At 35.1% G+C, this 14,479-nt stretch overlaps 1 protein-coding gene across 3 annotated transcripts in view; it reads left to right on the top strand.

Annotated features, from left to right (window-relative positions):
* ATRNL1 (attractin like 1) overlaps window positions 1-14,479 on the top strand; it is a 919,082-nt gene that overhangs the window by 120,675 nt on the left and 783,928 nt on the right. For all 3 annotated transcript variants that reach the window (XR_012381651.1, XM_025881114.2, XM_073904148.1), the window contains exon 8: window positions 3,229-3,484. Coding sequence is in view for 2 of the 3 variants with exons in the window: in XM_025881114.2 (XP_025736899.1) it covers window positions 3,229-3,484 (256 nt within the window). In the remaining variant the exon portion in view is untranslated. The remainder of the gene's footprint in view (window positions 1-3,228; window positions 3,485-14,479) is intronic.

Raw genomic sequence — 14,479 nt, 5'->3', positions numbered from 1 at the left:
AGATTTTGATAGGGATTGCATTGTACTCAGTTACTTTTGTGTAATTCATGAATTTAGTATGATTGAAATGATAGGCTACTTAACTGGTTTTTATTTTGAATCAAGTATTTTGTGGTTTGTGACTAGACCCTTCAAATAAAAACTTACGTATTTTCTCTGCTTATTTAAGAAAATTTGGAAAATACAGTAGTGATGTAAAGAATAAACTTCAACTCTTTTTTTCTATGCAGATGCATTTTTAAAGATAAAATAAAAACCTCTCTATGTATATATGTTTGTGTGTATATAAATGCTTTCTTTCTTTTAATTTTGGTTTTTAGTTTTAGTGTTTTGATTTGTTGTATTTTTTTGGTAACAGCTTTTGAGATGTAATTGATATACCATACAATTCACTTATCTAGAGTGTGCATTTAGAATGGCTTTTAGTTTATTCACAGTTGTGCAACAACTTTTGCAGATTTGCATAAAATCGCAGAATTGTATAATCAATTTTAGAATGTTTTCGTTACCTCACAAAGAAACTTGTACCCTTTATTACTCCAAACCTCCTCATCCTCCCAGCTTTAAGCAATCATGAATTTATTTCGTGTCTCTATAGCTTTGTCTGTTCTGGACATTTCATATAAATGAAATTATTTACTATATGGTTTGTGACTAGCATGTTGTAGCATGTATTGATATTTTGTTTTTATGGCAAATAATATTCTATTATAGATATATTACATTTGCTTTATCCATGTATCAGTTGATGGGCATTTGGGTTGTTTTCACCATTTGGCTATTATGGTAATGCTGCTGTGAACATTCATGTATAAGTTGTGTGGACATATGCTTATGTTTCTCTTGGGTATATAAGTAGGATTGAAGTTGCTGGGTCAAATGGTAACTCTATATTTAAATTTTGAGGAACTGCCAGACTGTTTTCCAGAATGGCTGCGTCATTTTCCATTTCTACCAGACATATACGAAGGTCCAGTTATTCTACATCCTTGCCAACACTGGTTATTTGATATCATTTTGATTATAGCCATCCCTAGTGGAGTGGTATCACATTTTGTTTTGATTTGCTTTTCCCTGTTGACTAATGATGTGAGTCATCTTTTCATATGCTTATTCCTATTTGTGTTTTCTTTGGAGAAATGTCTATTCTAGTCCTCTTCCCGTTTTTAATTTTTTAATTTATTTTTATTTTATTTTATATTTTTTAAAGATTTTATTTATTTGAGAGAGACAGCATGAGTGGTGGGGAGGGGAGGAGCAGATGGAGAGGAAGAAGCAGACTCTCCGCTGAGCAGAGAGCCTGAGGGGGTTGAGGGGGGCTGGATCCCAGGGTCTTGGGATCATGACTGACGGCAGCCAGTTCACTGACTGAACCACCCAGGTAGTCCTCCTTCTCATTTTTTAATTGGGTTATTTGTCTTTTTATTATTGAGAAATAAGAGTTATTTATATATTCTAGATACAAGTTCCCTATCAGATACATGATTTGTAAATATTTTTTTCCATTCTGTGCGCTTTTTTGATAGTGTCTTTTGAAGCACAAGTTTTTTAATTTTGATGAAATCCAATTTATTGTTCTTTTTCTTTTGCTTGTGTTTTGGTGTCATATTTAAGAATCCATTGCCAAATCCAGTGTTAGGAAGGTTTACCTCATGTTTCTCTCAAGAATTTTATAGTTTGGCCCTTACATTTAGGTCTCTGATCCATTTTGAGTTAAGTTTTGTACATGGTATGGAGTAAGGGTTCAAATTCATTCTTTTGCATGTTGACTACCTAGTTCTCTTTATACCATTTGTTGAAGAGGTTATTCTCCCCGCCCCCCCGCCCCCTGAGTGGCCTTGGCACTCTTCAGTTGGCCCTAGATGTATGGATTTATTTCTGGACTCTCAGTTCTATTGATTTATATGCCTGTCTTTATGCCTGTAGCATACTGTCTTGATTACTTTTCCTTTATAATAAGTTTTGAAATCGAATAGTGTGAGTCTTCTAATTATATTCTTTTTCAAGATTGTTTGGTTATTCTGGGTCCCTTGCAATTCCATGTAAATCTTGGAACCAACTTGTCAGTTTCTACAAAGAAATCCTCCAAGAGATTGCACTGAATCTGTAGATCAATTTGGAGACTGTTGCCATCTTAACTATATTAAGTCCTTTGACCCATGAACATGGGATGTCTTTCTATTCATTTAGATCTTTTAAAATTTCTTTCAACAATACTTTGTGGCTTTCAGAGTTAAAGTTTGTCATTTCTTTTGTTAAATTTATTTCTAAGTATTATTTCCTTTTTGATGCTTTTGTGAATGAAATTTTTTACTTAGTTTCATTTTTGGATTGTTCATTTTAAGTGTATAGAAATATAATAGATTTTTTGTACGTTGATTTTGTATTCTGCAATGTTACTGAATTCATTTATCTGCTCTATTTTTTTTATTTCTTAGGATTGTCTATGTACAGCTTCATATAATCTATGGATAGAAATATATTACTTCTTTTCCAGTCTGGATGCCTTTATTCAGTTTTTGCTTTTTTGCTTTGGCTAAAACCTCCAATACAATGTTGAATATAAGTGGTAAAAGTGGGCATCTTTGTCTTGTTCCTAGTGGGAAAGCATCAGACTTTCACCATTAAGTGTAATATTAGGTGTGTGTTTTTCTTAGGTGCTCTTTATTAGGTTGATGGAATTCCTTTCTATTCTTAGGGTAGTAATGATGTATGTCATTTATGTATTATTATTTCAATCATATGTAATTGAAATTATTTGTATAATTTATAAGTGCTATAAAGTATCTGCCTATAGTCATGAAAAGTGGTAATAAAAATACACTCCATGTAGTGTACCAATGTGGTCTACCTTTTTGGTGGACAGTGCTTGAAGAAAACAGTGAATGAGAATAGCACAAAGCAGTGCACATAGATGGTAAAATTTAAGTGTAAGAAGTAGGGACTCAACAACTAAGATAATTAAAAACATAGTCAATTTAACTATATTAATATAGCTGTTTTAAATAAAGTATCTTAATGCAACTTTTTGAAAGCATGAATTTTTCCCCTTCTTGTAAGTAAAAGCATTAATTCCCATTCCCATATGACTTTCTATAAATAAAAACTATGCCTTGTGCATGTTGTGAGTGATTACTAAAGTTTAATGTTTAAACTGAGCCTTTATTTTTAATTATATTGCTAAGATACAACTATTTTGCTTATTAATATATGTTTTTTAATTTACAGGAAAACATCTTTATGTATGGAGGCAGAATTGAAACAAATGATGGCAATGTCACAGACGAATTATGGGTTTTTAACATACATAGTCAGTCATGGAGTACCAAAACTCCTACTGTTCTTGGACATGGTCAGCAGTATGCTGTGGAGGGACATTCAGCACACATTATGGAGCTGGATAGTAGAGATGTTGTCATGATCATAATATTTGGATATTCTGCAATATATGGTTATACAAGCAGCATACAAGAATATCATATCTGTGAGTTACTTTGAAAATGTAACTATATACTCTTTTATTAGTTGAAAATATCTTTAATAAAGTCTTCATATGAATTTAGTCAAATGGTGAGTTATTTGAATCAGAATTATGAGCTAAGAATTAATACTTTTTAATATAAACCTTTTGATTTTGTGTTAGGTTTTGTCCTTTAATATTTATCTTCTTAGCTAACAGTGGGGAAATGTTACATACCAGTTACACATTTTTCAAGAATTGAGAATATTTATAAATATGAGAAATTCCAACAGATGGTGCTATTTCTTTGGATTTTACTTATGAACCAAGAACTAAAACTAACCTAGTCTCTTTACTATGCATTCCATGATTTCAGGATTTTTATTTTTCAGGGTTCTGTTTCTAATCTTACTGTAAGATCTCTATATATGTATTATTCTTTTAAAGTAAGTTTCCTGAAGATAGTCTGTTGGCTTTTATAAGAGGTTATTATCTGGTAGGTGAAGGTGACTGAGACAATCTACATTTGACTTTTTGTACTATACTCTTAAATACTCTTTGTTTTTCTGGTACTTTATTATTATTTTTTTGAATTCTTTATGACATTTTCAAACACAAGATTTTTAAAAAAATTTGTCTACATAAACCATATGGTCCCTAATTAGATTGAAGACCATATTCCATTTCTGGCTCTGGCCAGTATTATGAACTCAAGTTTTTGGCTCCTTTGTGTAGAGATGGCTGTATCCAACTGTTTAAGAGTCCTTGTCTAGTCTTAATGAGGCATCTCACTTGCGGAGCAACAAGAGAGTCCTTGATGTGCTCAGAAGACTCCCTTTCTAAAAATACTCCTCTCTTCCCCCTGCAGTCCTTTTAAGTGATCCGTTTTCTTTCCAAAATCCCCACTGCAGCTGAGTGGAAAGTGGGATATGTATCCTTCTTACTTCTTATTGCCATTTTACAGTATTTCCATTCCTTCCTCCTTTAAAGCATTCACCTTTGACTCTTACATCATCAGACTGTGTCATCTATTACTTCTTCACTCTTCTGTTGCTCCTCAGATCACATAACATTACAGTACATTACAAAACTATAGATTAGCCAAACATTTTTCTGATTTCACTATCCACTTAACTAGTTCTTCTAATACTTGGACTCTCATTTTTTTTTTTTTAATCTCTCTTCAGGGATCTTGCTTTCCATCCTGTTTGAATCACTCTCTCCCACTGTCATACTCTTGACTGTGTACCTCAATGAATCCCATAATTTCCATTTTAGATATCTTACTCTTTGAGTGCCACTGATCTTTCCAGCTTACTCCTTCTAGGACTCCAACTCTGACAATTCTCCAACCTTACTAGAGCTGTAAGTCCATTGGGCCTCCTATCAGTTTTTCACTGTCACTCCCTTATCTGTACTTCTAACCTTACCCAGCTTGAAGCTCATCATCACCAGTCTTCCTCCAACTCTCCCGAGTTGACCATTTCATACCTTTTCCTCTCTTCAAACTTCCAGCACTTCCTTCTCCATGATTACTCTCAGCTGATGACCTTACTTCTTATTTTACTAGGAAAATAGAACAAATCTAAAGAGAACTCCTGCTGATGGGAGCATTTTGGAGTGTAATGGTTAATTAGCAGTGCTGTATTGAATAAACTGCTATGTACACACATTATTGGTCTGACGGACTCATGGTGGCATTGAGGCAAATGTGGCTGTCATTGCATTTTTTTAGATGGGCCCAAGAGTTGTTTAAGCAACAGTTAGAAATGTTCTGTGTAGAAAGGTTTTTTGTTTTTTGATTTTGTTATTAATTTTTGGTTTTATTTTGGTGTTCAGAGAATGTTGTAGGTATTATTTCTACTTTTTGTAATTTACTGAGATTTTCTTTATGGGCCAATTTTCATATTTTATAGACACTTGGGAAGGAGATAAGTCTTGTTATATCAAGGTAAGGCATTTGAGAGAGAGAGAGAGATATATACACCCATGTCTAGCAAATCTACTTTGTTGGTCGGTTTATTCTTTCCTTTTTTTTTTTTGTACTTTATCTGTCATGCTTTGAAAATTGAATTAAAGTCTAAAAATTTTAGTTTATTTTTGCCTATTTCTTCTTGTATATTCTGGAATTTATACTTTATGAAAGTTGCTATTATGGATATTCATAGCTGTTATATCTTTATTGCAAGTTGTATCTTTTAATATTACAAATTGCTTTGCTTGCTTAATGTTTTTGACTTGATTTCTACCTTGTCTGATATTTAATATTTTGGCTCTTGCTTTTTGTGGGAAGGGGTTTAGTATTTTCCTGGTATACTTTTGCCCTTCCCTTCATTGTTAACCTTTCAGAATCACTTTGTTTTAAATGTATCTCTTGTGTACAGAAAGAATTGGATTTTGCTTCATGATTCCATCTGGTTTTTGTACACTTTGTGTCACTCTGTTGTCTTCTTGTTTTTAATTATGGCTTTCCTTATGTTTAGGGAGAGAAGGCCATTTTTTTTGTGCAAAGGAGCATGGTAGTTTTTGAGATCTGCTACTGTTAGGCTTCTTCCACACTCCTGTTTGTCATCTTCTTTTCTGCATTCTTGTGGCTTCTTCTATGTGACTCTCTTGGTTTCACTTGCTTTTTGCATATTCACACCTTATTTGGAGTTTGTAGTTTTTTTTAAAATTTCTAGTTTCTCTGAATATTTAATTTTCTTTTTCCTTTACATTACCTTAATATTTTCCTTACTGTTTTATATGTCTTCTCTGAAGAAAATGGGAAGATGCAGAATTAAACTATCACCAAGCTTTTAATTGAATCAGAGGTTTTAAGTTTCAAAAAAATGAAGTCTAAAGTTGACCAGTACTTTTACTCTGATCAACCTCCAATTTACAGGCTACTGTTTCCCCTGCTTTAATTCATCTTGTTTTAAGTACATTTGACTGTATTATCAATATTTTATACTAAGCATCACAGTCTTTTCTGTAAAGGGCCAGATAGTAAATATTTTAAGCTTTGTGGGCCATGTGGTCTTTATCATAACTAGTCAACTCTGCTGGTGTAGCATGAAAGCAGCCACAGATAATGCATACACAATGAACATGGCTTTGTTCCAGATTGGGCTCCCTTGGGTCTTAGATTGCCTGCTCTAGAGAGAATGTGTGCTTCTGGGGGCCTAGCAACCTTGGTCTAAATTAAATTAAAATTTTGGTATGTGGTTTTTTGGGACCTTATATGTAGGGTGAATTCATGCCTACAGTGACATGATGTCTAGTCTTTGACCAAAAGTTTCCAAAGGAAGCACTTTTTTCCTTTCACATAGGGCCAAGGCTGAAATCGACATTTTCTGTCTGCCTCTGCAGAGCAGATTGAAACAAAACAAAGCAAAAACAAAAACATTTTTCATTGAGGGTATAACCCTGACTTTATGTAGAAGCTCTTTGATTCAGTACTTAATGGGCTCAGCTTCAGTATTGGCCATTAAAACTGAATTCCTAGGTTACCTGGTTGGTACATGTCTTCCCTGCTCTGCCTCCCAACTGAATAGAGTTTACAGTTCACAAAATACATTACTCTTTTCATATTTCCCTTTACTGAACAGTAGTTCCATTCAGTTATGAGACATGGTGTTGATGATTCTTTCCAGGGATAGCTAGGAAGGCTCATCAGATTTATTCTAATCTGTGAAGGTAAATGTTGATGTAGATTGTTAACTGATAAATTCATTGGCTGGTAGGTTTTTGTTTTCATTTTGAATAATTTGATTATATAATTTAAATTGTAGTTTTGGTAAAATTTTAACTATTTCTTAGAGTTCTTTTGGTTTATTCTATAACAAAAATGCAGTTTATTTATTTATTAAAGACTTTTTAAAAAAGATTTTATTTATTTATTTGACATAGAGAGACACAGCGAGAGAGGGAACACAAGCAGGGGGAGTGGGAGAGGGAGAAGCAGGCTCTGCACTGAGCAGAGAGCCCAGTGCGGGGCTCGATCCCAGGACTGTGGGATCATGACCTGAGCTGAAGGCAGACGCTTAACGGCTGCGCCACCCAGGCACCCCCAAAAATACAATTTATAAATAAATTTATCCACAGGGTATTTTTGATTTTACTTTTTTCTTATTAATTGTACTACTTGTTAGGCCCACTTATGAATGTGGTATAAGATAGATATGGGATGAGTACATAGTTTATGAATTTTATAAGAATACTAGATGAATTTTGAACAGTTTTCGAATTCTGTGAATTAAGTACAAAGTAGAACTCATCAACTTTTCTGTAAAATTATATCAAATAATAATAAAATTAACATTACTTTATTTACTTCTGTGCATTTTGAATTCACTGCTTATTGAAAGTATGTGGTATCAAAAAATAATCAAAGTACTTTTCACCTTGAAAAGTAATTATAAATAAAAGAATACAAAAACAATGGGTAAACATAAAGATGTTAGAATAATTAAGTTCTATATATCATAGAAAAGTGCTTCCTTAGGGGATGATATTATATTAAGTAGGGCTTCTTTGAACATAAGTAATGGGATTATTTATCATCTTAGTTATAAGTGAATACTTATTTCCATAGAGAGAGTATTTATTTATTTATTTATTTTGTCCTATTCTTGGTGGGAATTACTACACTGTGATGTCAGTTTTGCCTCTTTTTTTCCTCACTGATTTTCATGGTATCAGGTACCCAAATGTAGGTTGGTTTTACTTTTACCATCCTTACATGTTTAAAGCTTCTAGACAACTAAGGGGAAAAAAAAAGTTTTTGTATTAAAGAAGGGACTATCACTTTAACCAGCATTGTGGTGAGGGTAACTGAAAAGAAAGCTGACATTAAGCAGAGTAATTAATGAAAACAGGGTATTTTGCTAGATAAAAATTTATCTAGCAAATTTATCTACTCAGAAATATATGCTAAGGATATTGATCTCATCAATATGTAGAAATTTTAAAAACAGAAAAAACTCCCAATTAACATACTTCAAAATGACCCTTATTCAACTTTTAATAATATTGCAAATCATTATAAGGTATTTCTGGTTCTGCATTTAGTACAGTGACTCTTTTTTGAGATTTTTGTAATATAATTAAGAACAAAATGACCATTTAAGTAACTTATCTTTAATTATCTTAATTGGAGAATTATAGATTAGCATTAAAAAAATCTAAGATACTAGAGAATATTTTTTAACTGCTGAGATTGTAGATATTGTCATTGCTATTTGATGAGTTTTAGAGTTTTGTTGAGCTAAGAAGTACCTCCAAACACTGGGTTGACTTTGTAGCTTATATGAGCACATTTTGGTTCTACTTGGTTTCAGACATATGCGGTAATGTGTATCAGCAAATGATGAATCAGGTATTTTCCTTTACCTTTGCAGAACTTATTTTGAGCAGGGTGATACAGACAAAAAAAATTAATATAATATGTATTCATGCTATATGATGTGTTAGAAGATAGTAAGTTTTATAAAAATAGAGCAAGGTAAGGGGATTGACGTGCTGAGGGTGGGAGGTGGTTACAAAATAGGAAGGAGAGGGTAGATCTCACTGAAAAGATGAATTTTGAGCAAAGAGTTGAAGGACATGAAGGAATTTGCTATGTGGATTTCTGGGGGAAGAGAGTTCCCTGAAAGTGGGAGCAACTGTGGCAAGGCAAGAACGTGCCGAACATGTTCAAGGAACAGTAAGGAGTCTGGAGAAGAGAGGATGGAAAGTAAAAATGAATAGATGAGGCTAGAGAAGTAATAAGGAAGTAAGATTATTGGGTTTTTACATTGCTTTTATTTATTTATTTTTTTTACTGAGTTAAATGGAGAGAGTGCAAAATTTTGAGCAAAGCAATGACATAATTTTTAAATGCATCATTTTGTCTGTGTTGAAAATAAACTCTTGAAAGGAAAGAACAGAAGCACGGAGGCTAGTTAGGGAGTTGTTATAGTAATCTGGACAGCGAGGGTGGTAATAATTGGAGATGATAAGATTTAGTCAATTTCTCATCAACATCTATATGTATTTTTAAAATTAATTTTATTATGTTATGTTAATCACCATACACTACATCATTAGTTTTTGATGTATATGTATATTTTTTGATGTAGTATATTTTTGATGTAGTATTCCGTGATTCATTGTTTGCATATAAAACCCAGTGCTCCATTCAATACGTGCCCTCTTTAATACCCATCACCAGGCTAACCCATTTTCCCACCCCCCTCCCCTCTAGAATGTTTTTAAAGTAGAACCAATAGTATTTGCTGAGGGTTTGGATGTAGAATCTGAGATAAAAGAGAGGAGTCAAGGATGGATGTAGAATTTGGGATAAGAGAGGAGTCAAGGATGATTTCAAGGTTTTTGGTCTGAGCAGTTGGAAAGATGAAGTTGCCATACTGAACGCAGAAGATTCTGAAACAGGTTTGAGGTGAAGGTGGTTTGAAGGTCAGGAGTTTAGTTTGGGTATGTTATATGTGAGATATCCATTAGACATTAAAGTAGACTGGAGAGATATCTGGGCTGGAGATGTAAATTTGGGAACTCTTAGAATGTGGAAGGCACTTAAAGCCATGAGACTGGATCAGATCACTAAGGAAATGGGTGTAGATAAGAAGAAAAGTGTTGGGCTCCATGGTATTCCATAAGAAGGAGAAGATGAGCAAGGAAGAGTAGTGTTGTGAACTAGAAGCCAAGTGAAGAAAGATTATTAAATAGAAAAGTAATCAATTGTGTGAAATGCTCCGCTGATGGCTCAAGGAAAATGATTTTTTAAAAAAAATTTTTTTAGAGAGAGCGAGAGCACACGTGCACAAATACACAAGCATGTGAGTGGGGGGGTGATGGGCAGAGGGGGAGGGGGTGAGAGAATCTTAAGCAGGCCTCACACCAAGGGTGAGCCTGTTTCGGGGCTCAATCTCACGACCCTGATATCATGACCTGAGCTGAAGTCAAGATGCTTAACTGACTGAGCCACCTCAAGGAAAATAATTTCTAAGGATTGGCCATTGAATTTAGTACTGTGCAGGCGATTGGTGATCTTGGCAAGAACACTTTTTGCGTAGCGGGGAAGGGTGGTAAAAGCCTGACTGGATCGGATTTAGAAGGGAGGGAGAGCGGAATTTGAAACAGTAGGCAAGATCAATTCTTTCAAGAAAGTTTGCTTGTAACAGGAGCAAAGAAGGTAGTTGCAGTTGTCAGGAAATACAGGGTCTTTCTAAACTTGGGTTTTCCCAGAAGCAGACTATTAAACAAGGATTCAGGTGAAAGAATTTTATTTGGGAAAACGCAGGTAATGCTATCCGAGGAGTTGAGAAGTAATGCCAGCTTGAGAAGGTGGCCGCGAAATGATCGACTGATAAAGCCAACGACCACGGGAGTGATGGAACTTAATGGGCCAGGCTTCAAATTAATGTTTCATCTTTGAAATTTCGTCCTTTAACTTTTAAACTTCTTGTGAGTTGCTGAATGGTGTGGGCTATGTCTCCAAAATCAATCCATTCTTTAGCTGAAGATATGTTTCATTCATTGTGGCGTGATTTATAGGAAAATGTGTATAGATGTATAAGAACAGAATACCTGAGGTGCACCTGGGTGGCTCAGTTGTTTGGCGTCTGCCTTCGGCTCAGGTCATGATCCTAGGGTCCTGGGATCGAGCCCCACGTCGGGCTCTCTGCTCAGTGGGAAGCCTGCTTCTCCCTCTCCCACTCCCCCTGCTTGTGTTCCCTCTCTTGCTGTGTCTTTCTCTGTCAAAAAATAAATAAAAATCTTGGGGCGCCTGGGTGGCTCAGATGGTTAAGCGTCTGCCTTCGGCTCAGGTCATGATCCCGGGGTCCTGGGATCGAGTCCCGCATCGGGCTCCCTGCTCCTTGGGAGCCTGCTTCTCCCTCTGCCTCTCTCTCTCTGTCTCTCTCTGTCTCTCATGAATAGATAAATAAAATCTTTAAAAAAAAATAAATAAAAATCTTTAAAAAAAACAACAATACTTGAGAAAATAACTTCTGTGGGACACACACAGGTAGGTCTGGCAGGGAATTTTCCATGAGGGCGCCCTAGAGTACAACTTCTACAAGTGCTGTATGGCTGTCAGGTGCTTAGGAGTGACAGTAATCAACGAGCTTCATGTGCAGAATTATTGGAACAATTAGGAAAATGCATAATGAAGAGATCAGCTTGCAGTAAAGGCCCCTAACCTTTTGTTTAATTAACAAAGTCAAGCTGGCCTTCATAATTGTATAATGGTGAAAAGACTCTTGTTAATCCAGAGCTATATTTGCTGCATTTTTCATTTTTTGGAAGTGGTTTAATTTTCTTCCAAATTCCTTTATCTCTTTGCTTATAAATGAATATGACACATATACTGCTTTATATAGGTATTCTTCTTGTACTTATATTCTTCTAAGAAGTAAATTTTGGAGTAGGAATCCTGCAGTATGCTCTCTGAATGTGTACTTTCTAGTAAAGTGCTGTGTATTAAATGCTTGATAAATACCTGGATGAATGCATAGGATTTTGAGCACTTATTCTTTAAAAGTTGAATCTGTGTTTCCTTAGTGTTGTTTATTAAAGTACATTAGCCAAGTTTTAAAAATTGTACACTGTACCTATTATTCTCTTTCTAGTGGTGACTCAAAAAGTATTGCCCTTGATATTCTCCATGTGTCTCTCCAGATCCACCCTTCACCATTTCTGCCTTGTTTCTGTGCCCTCTAGCTTTCATTGGGGGCACCCGCAGTAGATCAGAGGGTGGAAAGGAGTGAGGCTGAGGTGTTTTATTTCCCTCACTCCCTCCGTGCTGGGTCATCTTGGGTTAGGTGGGTTGCCCTACGGAAGGCTGGACTGCCAGGTGTCTTTATCCATACAGCTACTCTCTAAGAGTTCTGGAAACCATTCCCTCCTCTTGTTTTATTCAGGCTAAAGGATAGTAAAGACTTCCTGCTTTGTTAGTTCCAGGATATTGCCTTGGCGATAGTTTTATAAATAGTCTTTTTATTAGACTCCTTATAATTACACATTTTTAGTATATCATCTGTTTCCTCTCAAGACCCAATTACAGCTACTCTTCGTTCTTTAGAGATTCAAATATAACTGTTTCTCTAAATGATCCTTTATATGTATTAGGTATTAGGATCCTGGAGGGTGGGAGAAAGAAGTGTTTTATAAGAGGACTTCATCATTTATTAGTAGAGAAAAATGTCAGCAGAAATATAAACCTTTTGGAATAGCATGGGGCTAGGTCCTTTGGTCCATTTCTCTTACTGTTATTCATGATTTAAAATTTTAATACTATGTGGTCCTTTGTAGCATTTTATTTTCTCTTAATGTTAAAGGTTGTTATATTTATTTAACATTTTTAAGAGAATTAGCTATTCTAGTTTTTTCAATAAGCAGCACTCTTATGTGCCTACATATTGCCTTCTATTTATTTTATTTTTTTTAAAGATTATTTGGGAGAGAGAGAGCACACGAGTGTGCTGGTGGGGGGAGGGGAGGAGCAGAGGGAGAGGGACAAGCAGATTCTGTACTGAGTGCAGAGCCCGAGGAGGGGCTCAGTCCCAGGATCCTGAGATCATGATCTGAGCTGAAACCAAGAGTTGGATGCTCAACCAATTGAGCCACCCAGGCGCCCCAGCTTTCAATTTATTTTTTAAAAATAACCACTTGTTGGTTTATTATTATGTTTACTCAAACTCAACTTTATTTGGTTATTATGTCATCAGTGTAGAAGTAACCATGTAACTAGCAAAGAAGTAACCATGTAACTAGAAGTAACTAGCAAAAGCACCCCCAAATGTATATTTCATAAGAGGATATTTATGAAAAAAATGTAACCACTTTATTGTAGGCCTTTAAGTTTTCTCTTTATAATCATATTCATTAAAAAATTGTTGGATTTTTAAAAAAAGTTTTCTGCCTCTCTACTATTCTAAAATCTAGAATTTCTTATGGATTTTTTTTTTTTTAAAGATTTTATTTGTTTAATTGACAGCGAGAAAGCAAGAGAGGGAACACAGGCAGGGGGAGTGTGAGAGGGAGAAGCAGGCTTCCTGATAAGCAGGGAGCCCGATGCTGGGCTCGATCCCAGGACCCTGGGATCATGACCTGAGCTGAAGGCAGACGCTTAACGACTGAGCCACTCAAGCGCCACATGGATTTGTTTTTTAAAGTAGCTTTTTATACACGTGTGCTTATATTGCATATTTTATTTACTTGGTTTTGAGTTTTATAAAAAAGAAATAATATTTTATACAGTTTTCTGAGGCTTTCTTCTATTTCATTCACCACTTTATTACTAGGATTCATCTATGTTATGTATTACTATACTTAACTCCTTTGCATTACTGTGTTTCATTATATGACTCTACCACAATTCCTTTATCCATTCTCCTGTTCATGAGCCTTTGGGTTGGGTACTTGGTTAAATTCACACAGCAGCAATTTTGAGACATCTTGATAAAAATATGTATATTTTTTATATTGCCAAACTGTTCTTCAATTGTCAAGGTTATAGAAAAAACAGTTTGAACATGGAAAAACTCAGATAATTCTGTGTATATGTCCCCTTACCTGAGAAATCTAGTAGAGTAAAAATGTGCAGACTTTTTTGTGGAGGTCTAGATAGTAAATAACTTAGGCTTTGTAGGCCACACAGTCGTTATTGTCATTACTCAGTTCTGCTCTTGAGTCTGTACACATGCAGTGGTATAGAATACATAAATGAATGAGTATGGCTGTGTTCCAGTAAAACTTGATTTACAGAAACAGTTGGTGGGCTGGATTTGGCCTGTGGACTGTAATTTGTCAACCCCTCTCCTAGAGAATAAGTGTCATCTAACAGAGATGAATGGGAACGCTTTAGGTAAAAGACTGGTAGAGGACATGTATTTAGTTTTAGAGCTAAGACTAAAACAAGGGTAGAGATGTCAATAGACAACTAGTATGCAGATATTATGTGTTCATTCTAAGTAGAAAGAATGCAGCTAATAATGGGAGAAGGGTGAGAGAAAAAGAAAAGCAGAAAAAGAGCCT

Source organism: Callorhinus ursinus, unplaced genomic scaffold, assembly GCF_003265705.2.
Source record: "Callorhinus ursinus isolate GAN/ISIS: 27379988/994484 unplaced genomic scaffold, GSC_fseal_2.0 scaffold20, whole genome shotgun sequence".
NCBI lineage: Eukaryota > Metazoa > Chordata > Mammalia > Carnivora > Otariidae > Callorhinus > Callorhinus ursinus.
The sequence above is the reverse complement of the archived record's forward strand: the minus strand, read 5'-3'. Positions and strand labels throughout refer to the sequence as shown.